The sequence below is a fragment of the Strongylocentrotus purpuratus genome, unplaced genomic scaffold (assembly GCF_000002235.5).
Source record: "Strongylocentrotus purpuratus isolate Spur 01 unplaced genomic scaffold, Spur_5.0 spur5_contig_847, whole genome shotgun sequence".
Lineage (NCBI taxonomy): Eukaryota > Metazoa > Echinodermata > Echinoidea > Camarodonta > Strongylocentrotidae > Strongylocentrotus > Strongylocentrotus purpuratus.
The window spans coordinates 121,337-141,253 of NW_022145554.1; the positions used below are offsets into that span (position 1 = coordinate 121,337).

General features: G+C 38.8%; 1 protein-coding gene and 1 pseudogene across 2 annotated transcripts in view; one reads left to right on the plus strand and one right to left on the minus strand.

The window, feature by feature from the left end:
- The window catches only part of LOC105447056 (condensin complex subunit 3-like), a 30,789-nt gene extending 11,120 nt beyond the window's left edge, over positions 1-19,669 (plus strand). The window contains exons 2-22 of one of the 2 annotated variants that reach the window (XM_030992545.1): positions 2,890-3,040; positions 3,865-4,074; positions 4,688-4,916; positions 5,801-5,946; positions 6,816-6,900; positions 7,745-7,937; positions 8,712-8,855; positions 9,216-9,344; positions 9,978-10,191; positions 10,535-10,717; positions 11,065-11,172; positions 11,808-11,927; positions 12,526-12,777; positions 13,198-13,379; positions 14,309-14,477; positions 14,967-15,137; positions 15,525-15,701; positions 16,270-16,375; positions 17,921-18,014; positions 18,515-18,640; positions 19,414-19,669. In XM_030992545.1, the coding sequence (XP_030848405.1) occupies positions 2,933-3,040; positions 3,865-4,074; positions 4,688-4,916; positions 5,801-5,946; positions 6,816-6,900; positions 7,745-7,937; positions 8,712-8,855; positions 9,216-9,344; positions 9,978-10,191; positions 10,535-10,717; positions 11,065-11,172; positions 11,808-11,927; positions 12,526-12,777; positions 13,198-13,379; positions 14,309-14,477; positions 14,967-15,137; positions 15,525-15,701; positions 16,270-16,375; positions 17,921-18,014; positions 18,515-18,640; positions 19,414-19,474 (3,207 nt within the window). In that variant the 5' untranslated portion in view covers positions 2,890-2,932 and the 3' untranslated portion in view covers positions 19,475-19,669. Of the gene's footprint in view, positions 1-2,889; positions 3,041-3,864; positions 4,075-4,687; positions 4,917-5,800; positions 5,947-6,077; positions 6,115-6,815; positions 6,901-7,744; positions 7,938-8,711; positions 8,856-9,215; positions 9,345-9,977; positions 10,192-10,534; positions 10,718-11,064; positions 11,173-11,807; positions 11,928-12,525; positions 12,778-13,197; positions 13,380-14,308; positions 14,478-14,966; positions 15,138-15,524; positions 15,702-16,269; positions 16,376-17,920; positions 18,015-18,514; positions 18,641-19,413 lie in introns of those variants that run through there. The other variant, XM_030992546.1, reaches the window with a different exon arrangement.
- On the minus strand, positions 1,237-2,343 carry LOC764015 (annotated as a pseudogene).
- Positions 19,670-19,917: the final 248 nt, after the last annotated feature.

The following is a 19,917-nucleotide window of genomic DNA, read 5'->3' on the forward strand; positions in this document are numbered from 1 at the left end:
CAGTAATATATATATTGGTTGTTTCAGTCCCTTTCTATTATTGACTTGTCAGCACACAGTGACCAGAAGATGTGAAGTTCAACAACTTTCAAAATATTCCGTAGACGAAGCTTTAAATTGGTTGCAAGTCGGGGATCTCCAGATGTCCGTGGTGGCTGGATTAAACTTAGGGTGGAAGGAGAGGGGTGGCAACTGCTTGGGGTCCAGGGATGCAAGTCTTTTAGGGAAGGGAGGTTTGGGTCTTTTTATACTTAATTAACACACTGTTCAGCCATCTAGCTCGCACCTCGAGTCCAACAAATTCCTTATTAATTTCCTTTGCTTTTCCATCCCATAATACTTTTTGGTCACCTGATCTCCCACCACTGTCGATTTCTTAATGGACAGGGCTAAAACTTCTTCCATTGGTCCAAACTCTCTATTCCAAAACTCTAACAAACTTTTTACCTGTTTTTATTTCTGATTGGTCAAATGAAGGGGAAGTCCTTATACTTTTTAGCGTGGGTATGCTGGATTCACTCGTTGGGATATTCTCGAGATACCAGTGACAGCTCAGGCTCTAGAGTGTCAATTAACTACGGATACAACGACACTGTTATCATTCACCATTTTCACAAACACCTAACTAAATTCTATCAAAAACAAATCTGTTGTCCAAAGTATTTTTATCGTTCTTAACCCACCCGACCTATTGCTAGACCTACTGCTCTACTCTTTTTCCCTTGTCCCTTCACCTACATATAGCTACATAGTCTATCCCAAAGCCATTTATTTATCAATCAAATATCCCCTAGGACTCATGATCCTTTTAACTCGGCTACTTTCAAGTTCAAGCACAACTCCGCATGTTCACACACATCTTTAATCCCAGTGTATTCCACCATGCTACATATATATATATATATATATATATATATATATATATATAAGACAAACATGTTATTTCCTATCATTTCCAATATATGCAAAACAAACTATAGAATGTATAAACAGCCACATTGACCATATGCTTGGACCACTTCCAGAACTATCATAATAGCCTCATTACACCTCAGTGACACTTATAGAGCCTTTTAGGAAAATCCAACCTCAGTAGACAATTATTCTAAAAGAAATCAGAAAGTTATACATTTTGATAGTTGTAATCGCTACATACATGTACATGTACATAGTGGCACTTCAAACTGGCTGAATCAGTAATGTTACTACAATGTAGTACCAGCAACTTTCAAAAAAAAATTCTTCAAAATGTATTATTCAGGAGGGTTTTCTTCTTTATTTTCTTCTTTTTGGAAAAACTATGATATGCTGTCCATATTATATTTTGTGTAGTAGCCCAAGGGAGAAGGCACTTAGAAGAAAAACAGAAACAATTAATATTTTGTGTACTTGACAACAAGGAAGTTATCCATGACTAAGTCATAATCCACTGACCACATTGCCAACTTAAGATTTGGATAGATTTAGTGATCTCATATTTCAAACTTTCATAACTCCTGGTCTGATTTAATTCAAAATGGTTGCCATTCTGTTTCTCTTATTTTTCAGCTTCCATGCAAATTAACTTGCAAGTTAAATTGACCTTTGACATATAACACTTATAAATCCCTGGACATAGATTGCTTGTTACTGAAAGGCAGTGAAAACGAGATGGATCTATTGTGATTGCCAAACTTGCTTAGAACACACATAAATGTAGGCACACACAACAGTGACAACACACAAAGCACACAACATGTCTTAGGAACTTGGTGGGTTCAGGACTTTGCGGACACCCCGCACATACTCATCGTTGGGAGGAGGGTGGCGCCTGGGGCTAGCAAGGTACTCTTTAATCCCTGACTGGCTGGAGAAATGGACAATGAAGGCCTTGCAGTTTGGGAAGTCATCTAGCAATGATTTGATTTGAGGGATCTCGTTCACGTAGCTGAGACCGTCAAAGAACATGAGGTCAGCCATGGTGAGCGAATCTCCGACAAGGAACCCAGACTTATTCTCGCCCAAGACCTTTTCAAAGACCGGTAGGTACCTGTCCTTGCACTGCTTGGCTGCGCTCTGCAACATCTCTTCTTCCTTCTCCGGCGTTGCTTGAAACTTAGCACCACTGAATCCCCCCTTCAGCATGTCCCTGGCTCCCATCGACAGCATCTCAATCTTGGTTTGGTCGTCATCTGACTTCCCTTGTAGTTTAGCCTTGTTGCAGACATAGCGAAGAACGCACTCACTCCCAATAAGATTCTTGCCATCGATCTCCAGCAGAGGAACTTGCTTGAACATCAGTTTGCCATCTGTGATCAACTGTAAGAATTCTTCACGGGTTCGGAGGTAAACATCATCATACATAGGCTGTAGAAGTAACTGCTTGAAGTAAGTCTCAAGAAGCACCGATGTGTGGAGCTCCACGTAGCTACGTTGAGATCAGAGACTCGGAGGAACACAGCAGACGGCATGTAGCGCGGTTGCAGTTCAAGTTCCAATCTGATATACCCAGTGACGGGCTTGACCGCGGAAACTACCGCGGGTGTCGCCAAATGCGGGACTTGCGCGCATATATCCGCCAGAGCCGTATTGGCTCGGGCTGAATCACTACAGCTGTATTTACTAACAATTACGGTAGACTATTATTTATTTTGCTGTGTGTATTGTTCCATGATAGTATTTTCATACTCATGAGTCATGTGTTGTTTATAAAGTAATTAAAAGGGCAGGATTATTATTAGATGACATAAATATGGAAGAATAATTGTATGATTGGGATTTGGGAATACCAAATTCAGCCTTTTTCGTAGTCATAAACTCATACACCAATCATACCGGTCTCCCTTGCGTTTCTGGCCATGAAAACAGTAAAACAGGTGAATAAATAACACATTGTAAATTGCTTTCCAGGCTTTGTGTAACTTAGACATAGACTACATGAAGTGAAAGGAAGATGGCTCCAAAGCGCCAGTACACCATGAAGGAGGTCTTTGAAGAATGTCAGCAAGGACTTCATACACACAACAAGCTGATGACAGCACTGCAGAAGAATTACAAGCAGGTGAGAACACAGATCTTTAAAGGCCAGCTGTACTAGTTCAGCCAGAAGGGATTAGACCACACAATGAGGTCCCTGACAGGTGGCTATCTCATTAATTCAGCTCTTAATTAACATAAGAAAAAGAGGATCATGGGGGACCAACAGGCACCGATTGGAGAAGTTTTCTATAAAGAGGGAGCAAGTAGCTACAAGTAGTAGAGTGTGGCTTTACATAACTATGTAGATTACAGGTAATCTCTTTTAAAATTTAGATTGATTGAACCTCAGTTTAGAATTCATTTTAAAAACTTGTAACTTGCCATGGATCAAAATCCCATATACTTCCATGTTTTGGAGGACGAGTGGTTCATAAACACTTTGAGTGACAAAAGTCGATTGTGCCAGTTCACTGTTTTGCCCATTAGTCGATCAAAGCATGTAAAAGGTTTCTTTTTTTCTAAGAGACATTCCTGTCCTTATTGTTTGGGAGGCATTATTTTGATCAATTCCTCTTCAGCATATCAGAAAAAATGCTAATTGATAGCATACTTTGCTAAGTCTAAGGTAACCACCTTAGTATGTGACTATGTGTCGTTAATTAGTTTTGCGTTTTGCAGCTAAACTTTAACCTGTTACGTTACAATTATTATGTCGATATTTAAACTTCCTTGTTTCGGATGGGGTGGAATTTAGCTCATCTGTATATTTTTCTAATGTTGTTTTTAAAAAAAAGGAAGAGAAATAAGACCAAAATGACTGTAGGCGCCATGATTTGCATATGAGATGAATAAAAAGCACATCTGTGCAATCATTTTTAATAGAAAAATTCTTGTTGTTTTTTTCAGACCGAAGATAAGGCAGCATTCAATGATGAATTTGTTGGATACCTCAAGTATTCCATGGTCATCTTCAAGAGGGAATCCGCAGTTGAACGAACTTTGGACTTTGTTGCAAAGTTTGCTGCGTCATTTGCCGTCAATGAGGAGGAAGGAAAGGAGAACCAACCGGACGCTGACAACACTTTCCTCACTTTCCTCTTTGATTTTCTATTGAAGGTGAATGAACATTCCTTTGTAGCTACCATTCAATTCAACTTATTCATGTTTCCAACAAGACATTACAAATCAATCATAACCATTTACAACAATTAAGGAACACATATTGGAAACAGAGGGGTCCACTAAAAAGTGGAACACCTCAAACTAGAAATGATGAGTAACTGAATTAACAAGTCCGTAACTACAAAAGGAACTACAAAATAGGGACAAGACAGTACTTTAGTTTACCATGCTTTTAGTTACAGAGGACTTTTTAAAACAGAAAATTACAGAAAGAGAGCTGTGAAAGATTGCAGAAATTGTGATGACAGACAAGAAAGTTATGAATTTGAAGTTGTAAGTGATCATACATTTACATTTATGAACATTTTGTTAGCGTCTCTTTTCAGTATCTCTCCCCTTTGTTGGGTAATATGTACTACCATAAATGAATTTAATTTCTGATTCAAATATTTTATTATACAAATGCAATTTAGTAAATGATCATACACATAAATTTTATATGGACATTTTGTCAGCATATTTTTTGAATACCTCTCTCCTTTGGTGTGTGCTGTGAGTTGAATAAAAATTAAAGATAACTATTTATCCTGTTCTCCCCTTCTACCAGTCTCACAACGGGCGTGACCGTGCGGTGCGTTTCCGCGCCTGCCAGATGATTAACAAGCTTCTAACCAGTCTTGGCGAGGAGGCTCAGATCGACGATGACCTCTACGATCGTATCTATCGCTGTATGCTGGCAAGGGTCCAGGACAAGTTCCCCGCGGTGAGAGTCCAGGCTGTCATGGCGCTGGCTCGTCTGCAGGATCCTGAGGATCCGGACTGTCCAGTGATCAAGGGTAAGTTGTCTTGATGCTTTGACTTATGCACCAGCAACAATTGCTCTGGGATTTATTTCGTCAAAGATGTAGGGTTTGGTTTGCGATTCTGTTTTAGGTTAGGGTTCGGTTGAGGGGCTGTTCTTTGCAATGTGTCCTGTTCCATTTGACATTTATCCACATATGTCATCCATGAATGAAAAATCTCTTAATATAACTATGAATGAGTAATACTAGTGATACTAGAAAGCATTATTATTCAATGGTGATATCAAGAGATTCTTCATTTTGGATGAAATATGTGGAAAAAGGTCATAGGTCGTACATGATACGTTGCAAAGAATCGGCCTGCAGCATCAGGCAAAGCATTAGGTAAAATGAGATCCCTGCTCCCAACTAACCACAATCACAACACACACTCTCATGACCTTGCTTCTGCTATATGTGTGTGTATTTTTAGGACCCATTCCACAGAATATAGCATTAGGCATATTATCATTAGGTAAACGTAGATCCCTGCTGAGAACTATCCACAATCACAACACACATTCTCATGACCTTGCTTCTGCTATCAGTGTGTGTGTATTTTAACCCTTTGACTACTGAAGTCTCTCATGCCCATTGGCTTAATACAGGGATCAACCAGTTCCAGTAGGTAATGTGTTAAAACCCCACCGCACTACTTATACATGTAGCTACTTGCGCCCTCTATATAGCAAACAATGCCTAAGCAGAGACCGTTGGTCCCCCATGATCCCCTTTTTATTATGTTGATTGAGAGCTAATTTGACGAGATAACCACCTGTCAATGACCTTGCAGGGAGGTCTAAACCCTCTTGGCCAAACTAGTGCAAATGGGCTTAAATACTCATGTGTTACTTTTTTGTCCTCCCCGCTTTATATAGCATACCTCTACCTGATGGAGAAGGATGTGAACTTTGAGGTGAGGAGGACAGTCCTGTCCTGCATTGCTCCTGCCTCCCAGACCCTACCAGCCATCCTGGAGCGCACCAGGGACGTCAAAGACACTGTCCGCAAGATGGCCTACCAGGTAATATATCCTTTTTGCAAGAATGTTATATGTATTCATGTTTCATGGGAGTAAACTTACCATGCATGTGCTTTTAGGCTAGAAATATTAAATATTGAAGTTCTTGATGTAGCCATCCTGGAGCGCACCAGAGAAATCAAAGACACTGTCCGCAAGATGGCCTACCAGGTAATACATCCTTCATTGCATGCCACTTTGCAAGAATGTTGCATTCATGTTTCATGGGAGTAAACTTATCATTCATGTGCTTTTAGGCTAGAAATATTGAATATTGAAGGTCTTGATGTATAGTCTTTATAGACAATGGTCTTTTAATATTAGCATGGCTGCTAAAGCCAGTCTTACTATATGTCATCATCGTTGCATTAGGTTCTTAACCCTATTTAGCCGGGGGGGGGGGGGGGGGGCTTTAGAAGCCCCCCCCCCCCCCCCCCCCCCCCCCGGGCTATGCAGTTTCAAAATAGCCCGGTCTAAATAGGGTTAAAGAGAAGAAGAAGCAAAAAACACTAATCAAGGGTAATTTAAAATGCTGTCTTTATTATACAGGTGGTCTTTCTGTGTACATGGCTACTATACTGGTTTCACTCTATGTCATCATGTTTATATTAGGTCTGGCAGAGAAGAAGAAAGAAAAAACATGTACAGTTGTATGAAGGGAAACAGAAACTGATCTTTATAAACATGTAGTATTTCTTTACACATGGCTGTAAAGCAGGTTTCACTGTAGTCTTTCAGATAAGCAAACAAAACTAATCAAGGGAAACAGGAACTGTGGTCTTTATATACAGTTGGTCTTTATAGACAGGTGCTCTTTCTATACATATGGCTGCTTATTCATTTTCACTTTAACCCATCATGTTTGCATTCAGGTTCTTGCAGAGAAGGTACACATCAGGGCCCTTACCATCTCGCAGAGGATCAAAGTGTTACAGGCTGGACTCACTGATCATTTAGGTATACACTCATAAGTAGAAATTAGCAAGCCCTTGATTATAAGATGCTTGCTGTAAGAGCTGAACATTCAAAGACTTATTTGCCAAACATTCGAGTGCGAGGAGCGTCATGGTGTGACGGACATGAGCACTATACAAGAAGCCACCATTACTGGTATTATAATTATTGGAATTATAAAATTTGTAGAACTGGGCCCGAAGAGATTTCGTTCATTCACAACCGTGTACTCGGAGCCTATGACCTACAAGCATTGCTTTCTCTTTAGGCTCCATCATATTTCTTCCCTTATTCAACTAAGTCTTATGTATCATTCTTTTTTTGTTTGTATAAACGCATCCTAAAATGAGTTCAAAATGTAACATGCTAAATGTAATGATGTACTATACAACATGTGTGGAATATGAAAATAAACTGAAACTGAATTGAACTGAACTGAACTGAACTTAAGAAATAGGCTGTTGTTACTCTGGGATTGATGACACCTGCAAGAAAAAAAAGGGGCCACAAACTATTCTGTCTTAAAAAAATATCCCCCCTCCCCCATGCTTGGTTGATTGTATAAAACAATCCACTATGAACAATTGAAAGCTCTATTTAAAAAAAAAAAAAATTATCTTGAATTTCGTTCTATGACACATCATCCAAAGTGTAATTACCTTTCTTGGACAAATGCTGCTAATTTGCAAAATCAAAATTTAAATTTTCTAGTACTAAACTGAAGAAGTTGTCTAAAATATTCAGAAATGTCACAGGTAATGAGTTTTTTTATAGAACCAATACAGGTATATAATTATTATATAAAGATCCTGTTAAGACTCTACAACAATTTTACCTTTGTAACTAGACATGGTGAAGGACATCTGCACTGGGAAGATGCTTCAGAGTTGGCTAAGAACCTTTGATGGTAACGCCATCGACCTCCTCAAGCGGATGGACGTCGAGAACTCGTGCACCACGGCTGAGCTTGCCCTGAAGGCTATCTTTGAGAAGGTTCCGGCCTCAGGATTGGTGGAAGACTTTGATCTCCTCAATGAAGAGTAAGTGGGGATCTGAGATTTTTTTATGTCTATGTATTTACTTTTTAATCCCCGTTCAGACACAACTTGATAGGCTGAACTTGCTCTGAGGCAATATTTTGAGAAGGTCCCCTTTCCAGAATTGGTGGTAGATTCTGATCTCCTCAATGAACAGGAATTAGTATCATGAGAAATGTAAAAATATTATTGTTTTTGGTTCCTGAGAACAACATGTTTATTTTTCCATGTGACCCGAGCAGGTGAATCGTAAAGCAGGAATTATTCCCATTGAATCATTTTGTTTTATTAAAAATAGTACATTTTGCATTCCATTAACAAAAAGAATAATGCAAACTCTAATTTACATACCATTGAATAGATTTCCAGCTCCTAAAATTACAAGATAACTCAGGAAAAAAGAGAAATTTGTGTGTTCTTGAGATGTTAGATAATAGATATTAAAGAATGTAGTTCTGAGAAATAAACAAAACTATCTGAATGTGTTTCTGTATTATGTTGCAAGCACTACCCAAAGTTAACGGTTAATAGTTTAAATTCAATTTGTGAGACGTAATAGAGCAAGCACCATAAGCCCCCAGCCGGAGCTGGTACTGGCGCTATACAAGAAGCCATCCTTGTCACCGTCGTCGTCATCAACCCCATTAAACCTCATTACTTTTGACAAAAATTAAATACTCCACTAATCATATAAAGGTAGTATCATCATACTTGTTAACTAGACTTGATTGCATCTCTCTCTCTCTCTCTCTCTCTACATCTGTTTCCTTCTCGTAGTCTTGTAATACCGATTGAGGAGCTGTCATGCGAGAACGTACTGTACTGGTGCTGTCTCGTTGAACACGTTCGATCCAAGGGAGACGAAGCCCTGATGGACAAGCTCATGCCAACAGCCTCGGCCTTCTGCGACTATGTCCACAAGTAAGAAACTGAACAGTAGATTGAAATTCTGGTAAAGTTGAAAAAATGATTTGTGCGCGTTCTCATTCTTGTGATATCAGTCTGGAAGAATAAAGTAGCAATGTCACAAGAAAGATTCGCTCTTGACTTGCTCTCATATTTCAAATTTTTTTTAAATTTGAATTTACACCCATCCTAAACTAACAGCTCTGTGTTTTGTGGCCTACATAGACCATGTATGTTACCCTATTACATTTCTTCCTATTCTTGGCAAAATTTGATGTGAGACAAATAATATGTAGAAACAAAATCAATCTTGAGCTACAGCTTTTCAGAACTGGGCAACAACTTTAAGATTCTCTTCTTTCTTGACTACGATAGGAATTGTGACAAGCTGGAGATCAGCTGCCATAACGTAACAGCTGTAGAGCATACCCTCAGCAAAGAGTTTGTCTCTGAGCATCTCCTCAAGATGACCGGAAGTCTGGATCAGTCGGATGAAGTTGGACGGTAAGCCAGGAGATTTAAAGCCCCACTGCACTACTTGCTACTTGCTCCCTCTATATAGAAAACTTCCCCAATCTGTGCCTGTTGGTCCCCAATGATCCCCTTTTTCTTATGTTAATTGAAAGCTGATTTGATGAGATAACCACCTGTCAGTTACCTTGCAGGGAGGTCTAATCCCCCCTGGCCAAACTAGTGCAGATGGGCCTTAAAGCCATTTTTTTCTTTTTCTCTCTAAGCCATGGAATTTGTTCTTGGTGGAATGTTAGTGACATTTTTATGTTGAAACACATTCAAAGAATCAAATTTGGAGACCAATGCCCATCACATGTCGGCTGTAGAGCGTTCCCTCGGCAAAGAATCTGTGGCTGAGCATGTCCTTAAGATTATTGCCATTCTGGATCAGTTGGTTGATCCAATCCTTAGCCTAACCCCATATGTTTTACCAAGTAAAGGCCGGAGCATATTTAAGGTCTCTGAAAGGACCTTAACTCATTCCACGTGATTTTTGCCGAATATGCTGGCAGGTAGATCATTAATTAATGATTGCAACAATCCTAGTTGTCACAATATCTTACACCCAAATGAACCAGCATCAGTAGGTTTATTTTCATCTCATTGTTGAATCTCCTGTGGCAGAAAAAAGCTTGACAGTCTGGTCCAAGACCTCCTGATCGCCCCCCACGTGCCCCCCTCTCTCGTAGCAATCCTCATCACCCGTCTCAAAGACTTCCACAGCGAGGATGAGGAGCGCATCGAGCTGATGGCTCAGATCATCTCAGATATCAGGGTGCCGATCACTACGGTGGAGAAGCCCATAGCCCCGGAGGCCATTCGTCAGAGAGAACTGAAGGTAGTGGTCAAATCCATAGAATTTTTGATAACATGCATTCATTAAAGTCTTTTGAACCTTTCCTCTAACTTTTGTTTTTAATGTCTTATAATCTTTTAAGATATTTTCTAGTCAAACGCAGCGAGTTTAGGACTGTTCATCTCAATGTTAGTCTTTTAGAGTCATTTTCATGTAATTTTTTTTTGTCTAATAGGATCTCTAATAGGACCTGTTAGGTTTTCGTAGATAGACAGATATTTGTGTAGCTTTCCATAGATTTATAGAAATCTGCCATGCGCTTTGTTCCGTCTTCTTTATCTTTTGCTGAACTTTAAGTGAAAAGACTTTTGTCTATACCCTGCAGCTTGCTAGCATTCGAATGGACCTTACCCAGGCGAGGGATGCCCTGGAAGACACTGTTGCCAACCAAGACTTCACCAAGGCTGCCGAGATGAAGAGGAGGGTGGAGGAGCTGGAGTGCACCAAGAACTCTCTTCTTGAGGAGTCCCTGGTTATGAACACTACCCAAGAGATACGCACAGAGAAGGTTAGCAACATTAATTATCATGATTATCGTAATTTGATGTTAAGGGCAATTATTTTGGTTTTAATTAAATTATGTGGTTCAAGCTCTGTGCAACATGATCATTTTTTAAAAGCAATTATGCATTTTGTGTTCTTGAAATGTGTTTGCTGCCCAATTGACCACCTGAAATGCTTGTTTTGTAATGTGGACTACAACAGAAAAATGCCACAAAGTAGTAATGTTTCCTATTGTTTCCTATAATAAATTGTGCAAATTGCACTGTAAGTGCACTGTAATTTATGTCCTTCAAAAGTTTAAAGTTCCTTTTATAATTATGAGTAATCACCATTTTGTTTCCCACAAAACAGAGTGATCCAGAAACCTTGTTGAAGTGCCTGACGATCGCAGCAGAACTCATGCAACACTTGGCCATGAAAGAGCTCAACCCAACACTACAAACTCTTTTCACTGTCCTGGTAAGTAAAGTGTACGCCACTATCTTTGCCAAGATCGTAAACTGTTGTTTTAGGGTTACAATTTAACAGTACACGCAAATAAGCTGGCAATGCACGGGCAACCATGTATTGTATGTAACATGTGACAATTATCTTGAAAGCATCAACTTGTGGAAATGTCTGTGTTACGGTCATCTGTGAAAATATCTTCACACAAACATATATGTTTAAACATTGACACAAATTAAGTGTCGCTCTTGATAAGTGCTGGAAACAGTCAATGAACTAAACTTGATACTGATATTTTTCATTTCTACCTTTGGTAAAAAAAAATATCATCACTATTTGATAAGATGTGCACATGGAGCTCATTAAGATATAATGTGTCAAAACCGCTACAATATTTATTTTATGATAATACACTCCACATTTATCTTATAACACAGACCTCAGTGATTACGGGCAAGTCCTTTGTTGCGATTCCATTTGCCAGTTATTATATGTAAAAGTATTTAATCTATATACTTGTGCTATGAGGATATGTAACTCAGTTTAAAATTCTTTTAAGAATTTCTGTTGGAAGTTTCAGTCTCGAGAATTTTGATATCCATTCCCTGACATTTTTGCCTTATCTATCTCTTTCTGTTACCCGATAGGTTCTGCCCGGAATCACCAACGAGGATCCGTCTGTTCGTAACATGGCAGTCAAGTGTCTTGGTCTTGGTGCCCAGATCAGCAGGGTCTTTGCCATGCAACAGCTTCTCCTCCTCATGCAGGTACAGATAGATATTCAGCCACTTTGTTTTTATTGTTGACAGCAGTAAGATTTTTTTTGGCTAAAACCCGGACTAAGCCTTTTTGTGAGATGCTTCCTCCTCCATATGTTTACATGCAGCATAAAATAAACCTGCATTGTTCCTTAAAAATGAGCTGGAAGAAATATTGAATTGCATATTGAGTGACAGTTATGAATGTGTCATCCATCCAAGAGAATGGAGTGTCCTATATATTTATTTATTTATTTTATTTCCAGGCAAGATGAAAACAATACATAGAAAACATCACATGTTGACAAAATGATATAACATTAACAATATGATATTTAGCACCCGCCAGTGTATGGGGATCACCTAAATGAATTTAAAAATTCTGGCGAGAGGCTCTCCACATTGGCTGAAATTTATATCACATATCTAGTGCCCTAGATATATGATATAAATGTGAATGATGGAAATGTTTTTTAAATTTCTATCAGTGAAACTGATATCCTTGAATTACCGAATAGTATTACTAAGAAACAAAATGCAAGTCTATTGCACAAGGTGTTTCAGAGTGATAATCTCTCCTTGTTGATTTTCTTTCTCTGTCCTGTAGATATCACAAGTGGACCAGGAAACTGTCCAGGTAACTGCTCTCCAAGCAATCTTTGACACCGCCCAGACCTACGGCCTGGACATCTTCAAGCTGCCAGAGACGAGCTCCGAGAAGCCTGGTGAGGATGGAGAGAAGGAAGGGGAGAAAGAGAAGGAGGAGGATGAAGAAGAAGAAGCTAAAGACAAGGAGCAGTCCGCCCAGAGTGCAGCAAATAGCGCCCTCTCGATTCTCACCAAATTGTTGGATTCTGAGGTATGAAAAATAGTAAAGAATATTATTCGGTTTCTTAATGTTGCCTATCCATCATATTATTTTGAGTAATCTTAGCACTTTCAAGAGGTTTCACATTTTATTTTCAGATATCCAGCAAATCACTATATTATTATTATTGCAAGTGCATCTATACTTAGTGCCAATTTTGGCAATGATTTAGTATCTGACCAAGATGATCATGTAATTCTGAGTATAGTTTTAGATTTTAGCTTCATGAACCTAACGCTTACAATGCAAGCTGAAGTTGTTGAAAACAGTCTATACAATACATGTACCTTCACCAGCTTTGTACTGCCTATGTTCTAAAAGTACCATTCTTAAATATACTCTCTGTTAGCATATTGACATGAATCCTCACTTATCTCTTTTAATACTTTATCCTCACTTTGTTTTTAACAGAGCAATGAGTTGCGCACGGTGTCTGCGGAGGGTCTTGCCAAACTCCTCCTCTCTGGTCGCATCACAAGCCCCAAGCTACTGTCCCGTCTCCTTCTCCTGTGGTACAACCCTACCAGTGAGGAGGACCAGCATCTCAGGTCCTGCCTGGGAGCTTTCTTCCCTGTCTACTCCTTTGCTGGAAGGTAAGGAATAAGAACAAATATTATGTAACAAATAAGGAATTAGGACTGGTGAATAAGGAATATGGAGTAAGGGATAAGGAACGGGGAATAAGGGATAAGGAATGGGGAATAAGGGATACCTCCTGTGGTACAATCCTACCAGCGAGGAGGACCAGCATCTCAGGTCCTGCCTGGGAGCTTTCTTCCCTGTCTACTCCTTCGCTGGAAGGTAAGGAATAAGATCGAGTAATACATAATGAATAAGGAATATGGAGTTAGGGATACAGAACAGGGAACAAGCAGTATGGAGGAAGAGATAAAGAAGAGGAAATAAGGAGTTTTAAGTAAGAGATAAGGTCCTGCCTGGAAGCTTTCTTCACTTTGCTGGAAGGTAAGGATAAGAACAAATGATACATAATGAATACGGAATAAGGACTGGTGAATATGGAATATGGAGTTAGGGATATAGAACAGGGAATAAGGAGTAAGGAACAGGGAATAAGGAATATGGAGTAAGGGATAAGGTACAGGGAATAAGGAGTAAGGAATAGGGCATACAGATTACAGAATATAGAGTCCGGGATAAAGTACAGGAAATAAAGAGTAAGGAATAAGGAATATGGAGTAAGGGATAAGGTACATGGGATAAGGAGTTATGAATAGGAAATGAGGTATATGGAGTAAGGGATAAAAACATAGAATAAGGAGTATGAAGTAAAGATAAAGAATAGGGAATACGGCATTGTGAATAAGGACTGTGAAGTAAGGAATAAGGAGGAAGGAATAGGGATATGTCTCATTTATCTTCTGCCATTCTATTCGACAACTCCATGATGATGATGATGATGTCCTTTGCATCTCTTGGCAAACTGCTACTTTACTTGAGATGTTCATTATTATCAATTGATTGTAAAATGTTGACCTTGTTTTTGTCTTCCTCATGACGTCAGGGTCCACCAGGAGTGTTGGGAGGAGGCTTTCCTGCCGACCCTGAGGACGCTCTTCAATGCTCCGACCACCTCCCCTATGGCCAAGGTCAACCCTGGTAACGTGGCTGAGTTCATGGTCCATCTCACAGACCACACCATGCTCAACAACAAGCAAACCGCAGATATACAGGTACATACAATTCAATTCAATTTAATATTTATGGATTATACAGTCAAACTTGCTTTAGTGACCACTTGTCTACAAAGACCACATTTTTTTGTTTCCCTTGAAAATTGTATTTCATTGAAACATGTAATAAATGAACCTGTCTACAAAGACTACCTGGCAGTCGCTTTAGACAGGCATGACTGTAATAGATCTGAACTAAAAAGATTATTTTCATTTTTTTAAAACAGAGGATAACAAAATCAGTACAAATGTCAAAATTACAATTACTCGCTCTGTCCAAACTACCCTTATGTCTTCATGTTGCTTACATTTTCTTGGAGACATCTGTCTATGACAACATGGCCTTCTTAACATTCTAAACATTGTGTTTGAATTCTCACTCTGTTATAATATCATATTCTCCTTACTAAAGAAGAGATAAATGTGTGAAACAATCTCAATTCTCATTACATCTAACCTCTATGGAAAATGTATCACCTTATTCTATAGGAGACGACTGTCCATGACAACCTTGCCCTGAAGCTCTGTAACGCTATCCTGGAGGACCCCACAGCTCCGGGCACCCGTGTCTTGGCAAAGACCCTCTCTATGCTCACCATCAATGCACACAACCAGACCCATCTAGCTGACATCAAGGTCCTCGCTGATCTCCTTGTACAGGTATGTAGAGGTGTTGCAGTCTAGGGGATAGGTCTTCAGACCACAATGCAAGGGGTTCAATTCCCTGCCTCAACACCAGTGTCCTTTGGCATAACATTTTGTTTGCTCCTTCCCTTTGCATTTTTCTTGTAATCGATATTTTATCTGAATATCATGTTTGTATGTTTTAATGTTTTTGATGGAGAATGAAATAAATGGAATGAAATGAACTGAAGTCTACATTTAACATTCTCCTCCCAGGTGTCTTTAGTTTACCTATTGTACTGGAAGGGTTATTGATAATATTGTCTAGGGTTCTTAATGTACTTCTTACAAATTGCCAACTTCCAGACCATCTTTCTTTCTAATTTCTATGACCTATGTATCTGTGTCATTTTTCCTATCCAGCATGTGGAAGAGAAAGTCGCCCTGCGCCAGGTTGAGAAGTTCTCCGACAGCATCGATACCTTGCTGGGTGTGGAGGAGAATCAGGATGAGGGAGGAAAGACAGAGGATGGAACAGCCGCTCAAGGGGCAGACATGTTGGACAAGGAAAATGAGACTGGAGAGAAGGCAGATGAAACGGTAGGTAGTACCATAGCTGGTTGAGAGACACAGTTGCGTCACCGGAAGTTGCTTCTGATTGGTCAATTATTTTATGGAGCCTCAAATAGCCCCTTTCCCCATAGACTTTGTACATGGGAGGCAAATATTGAAATATCCATTCTTTAACTTATGACCACATTCACTGGCATGTGTGCCACAACTTTCTCTCTCAATATGCTACAATTAGTACGAAATGAATTTATTTCAATTGCTGTTGTTTTCCCAACTTCACATATCTTGCCTCTAGCAAAACAAGTGCAAGTTCCTAAAAAAATTGTCAGAATAACAGCTAACGTTATGATCATCGGCATGTACATTTTTGTGTGGTTGTGTCCAATGAACTGATTTAAGTTGATATAGAATGGTTCCTATTTACATGAGAATACCATGTTTGGTGCCTTGCTATAGGGAGCAGACAAAGATTTTTGTCAAAGCTTCAAAACCACTTTTGAGTTTTCCAAAATCTATAATGTTGTTACCAGTGGTTGTATGAACTGCTAGAGAGAGATCCATTGAATATCAAAACATTTTCTCCTTTGATATCTAGATGGCTGAAGCAGCATGTAATATCACAGCAGCTCAGGAGCTGTCTGAAGATTGCAAGAAGGACCTTGCTGCAGGAGAAACGACTGGCAAGAAGACTAGAGCAAGAGGTTAGCATATACAGTGAAACCTGTCTATCAAGACCACCCAAAGGAGATAAGAAAAGTGGTCTCTATAGGCAGGTGGTCTTTATGTACAGGTTTCTTCAGTACATGTTTCAATGAGAAACCATGATTTTTTCAAGGGAAAAAAAAAAGGTGGTTTCTGTAGACAGGTGGTTGCTAAAGCAGGTTTGACTGTATATTGGCCCAAGAGGCTTTGGGTGAAACTATGTCATTCATAAATTTTACTATTTTGCTGAGGCGTGCAGCCCTGAAAAAAATATTTGTGTTGCTAATGGCATCGTACTATACAAATATACACTGACATGTGAGGCTCTAGACCACATGTATATTTTCCATAAATAGCACTATTTTCCCGAGGTGCGCAGCCCCCAAAAGAATGTTTGTGTTGCCAAGGGCACTTTATTGTCAGCAGTGATGCAAATATTGGTTTAGTAAAACCAGAAACTTTGCATGCATGAAAGAATATTTGTGTTACCAAAGGCATCATACCATAAAAATATACGCTGACACGTTAGGCTCTGGTTGTAAATTTGTTATCTATGAAATGTACTATTTTCCTGAGGTGCACTGCCCGAAATAATATGTGTGCTACTAATGGCATCATACCATAAAGATATAAATTGACACGTGAGGTTCTAGTTGGTAATTTGTTATCAATGAATTGTACTATTTTTCTGAGGTGCGTAGCCCCCAAAAGAATATTTGTGTTGCCAAGGGCACTTTATTGTCAGCAGTGATGCAAATATAGGTATTATAAAACCAGAAACTTTCCATGCATGAAAGAATATTTGTGCTACTAATAGAATCATACCATAAAGATATACATTGACACGTGAGTTGTAGATTTGTTACCAATGAATTGTACTATTTTCCTGACGTGTGCAGCCCGAAATAATATTTGTGCTACTAATACTACCTGCATCATGCCATAAAAATGTACACTAATACACGTGAGGTTCTAGTTGTAAATTTGTTATCTATGAATTGTGCTATTTTCCTGAGGTGCCGCATGGGCAGCTCTCAAAGAATTTTTTGTGTTGCCATGGGCACTACATTGTCACCAGCAAAACAAGAACATTCATGTACATAAAATGTGCACAAATTTTCAGATTCCCCATGCAGCAACATAATTTTCAATCTCAACGAACACAACACTCAATATTTGCAATTTTGCAAAGTTTCTTTTTTTGCAGTAGTGTATAATTCAGTTTATATCTGACATTTTTAACCAGAGCTTGATAAAGGTTCTAGACTTAGCTAAAATGAGAAGGGTAATATGAGAACCAGTGTACACAAATAGTTTCTGTTTGTGGGTGCTTTTTTTTAATGTGATTTTGTATAAGTGTGATTTAATCACTGCTCCCACGTACATGAGGACTCAACACTCGGCCAGATAAAGTTTAAAGTTTAAAGTTAAATGCTTTTTATTCTTTTTATATATTTTTTTTTTTCTAATGACATGCTGCTTTAATTTTACCTTCATCATTGATAGTTATCACAATTGCCCTCAATCTCCCTTCAAATCTTCAGGCAAATCTACGAAGACCCCCGCTCAGAAGAAGCCAACCAAGACCCCCAGCACTCGAGGCAGAAGGAAGGCTGCTGTCAAGGAGGAAAATACAAGGTAATGAACTGAAATCACCTAAATACAAACAACTAAATTATTCATATCCTTACCAAGGTTTGTAATTTATTAAGTATGTGAAAATTGATTTATTCAGATTTATATTTCTTGAGAATGGGACACATAACATCTTACATCTCAAAGTAATAAGCAAAATAACAAGTCCATATTTCATTTTTAAATTTCGAATAAGAAAACAAAAGAAACATAAAATTTACAAGGGGTATGAATAATTGAGCAAAAGCTTAGCAATCACTCTTTGAACTTGAGTTTGCAACTGAATTTAAATTCCTTGTAGACTTGTAGACTGTAACAGTAGAATTGAATGGGGCCAGATGTTATTGGTTTAGTTATACTCAAGTATTCAAATATTTTAATCTAGCAATTGATGGACCTAAAAGTAAAATTAAGAAATACTCTTAGGTTGTTGGCTGTTGCATAGTCGGTATCTCTTCTCTTGTGAAATAATCTCCTCAATGTTTGTCTCAATCTCAATCCAGTGACCATGAGAATGAGAGTGACCTGGTGAAGTCAAAGGTGAAGGGTCGTGTCAAGACCATGTCCAAGCTTGCTGAGCTGGTGATGTCTAGTGATGATAGTGATGCTGAGTTCCAGAGCAGAGCAAGGTCAGTGTCAACTTTTCTGTTTTGTGATGATAAAAAATAAAATACAGAGAAATTGAATTTGTCATTGAAAGGAAGTAGGTGGTCTGTTATTTTAAACTGAATAACTGGAAGACTATAAACATCTTTGAAGGAGAGTAGAATCATATATTATATGGGACGAATTGATGTTGCAGTATACATTGATGATCTTGTTGACTTGCTTACCCATGGATGCCTCATTAGTATTAATACTGCTCTCCCTTAGGGCCTTGCGATCATATTATTATCCTGGCTTTAGTTTGGCTACCGTGATAAGGCTCACAAAGCATTCAAGGAATTTCTTCCTACCGGGATCACATTTACTGCACCAGGGTGGGAGTGGCAAATGTAGATAAATATCTTGCGAAAGGATATTAGTGCCCAAGCTGGACTCGAACCGCAAACCATGTGATCCACAATCCAGCGACGTATTCACTAGACCACAACACCTCTAAGTGTGTTCCTTTTATAGATGAGAATAGTTCTGGTCATGTGATTACATTGTTAAAGAAACAGACTGGGAGCAAATGAAAGAGTTTGTTATGTCGTACATGATTTATACTACTTAGGATTCGAAATAGTGGAAATGAAGAGACATTGACTTAATCTTGCTGAAAGTCATGTGTACTGCATGCAAAATTAATATATGGGACTGAACACACTTTCTGCCTGAAAGTTTTTCCAAACTTTTTACTTGTTCACTATTATTGTGCCTTGCCTCTATGATTTTTTTCTTTTTGTTTTGTCATTTGCAGACATACCAAGAGGGATCAAGTTCTGAAAGTTCTCAACTTTGCTGATGATGACAGTTGTTAGACCATCATTAATGTTCAGACTACTATATACATCAAATGTTACACCAGTAAACAACCTAAAGGGCAATCCAACCTTTGTAATAATTTCATTTGTATGAAGGTGGAATCGTAAGAGAAACAGCATGGTGAACATTTGAAATAAATCGGACCAATAATAAGAAAGTTTTGAGTGTTTGAAATTCTGGGGCGGTATTCTGAACCCTGTGTTATCTCTAATATTGTTGTATCTTTGGAGATAAGATAAAGTTGGTATTCTGAACATTGTTGTAACTTTTGTGTTATCTTTTGTTGTATCTTTTCTCTCATCTCTTTGGCCGCGCCTGCGCTCATACTTTGGTGCGCTTGTAATTGTGCGTATTATTAATAAAATCCTCATTTGCATGTGCGCACAAGAGATAATATGTCGAGATAAATGGAATTCTGAAAGTTGTTGTATCTTTTATC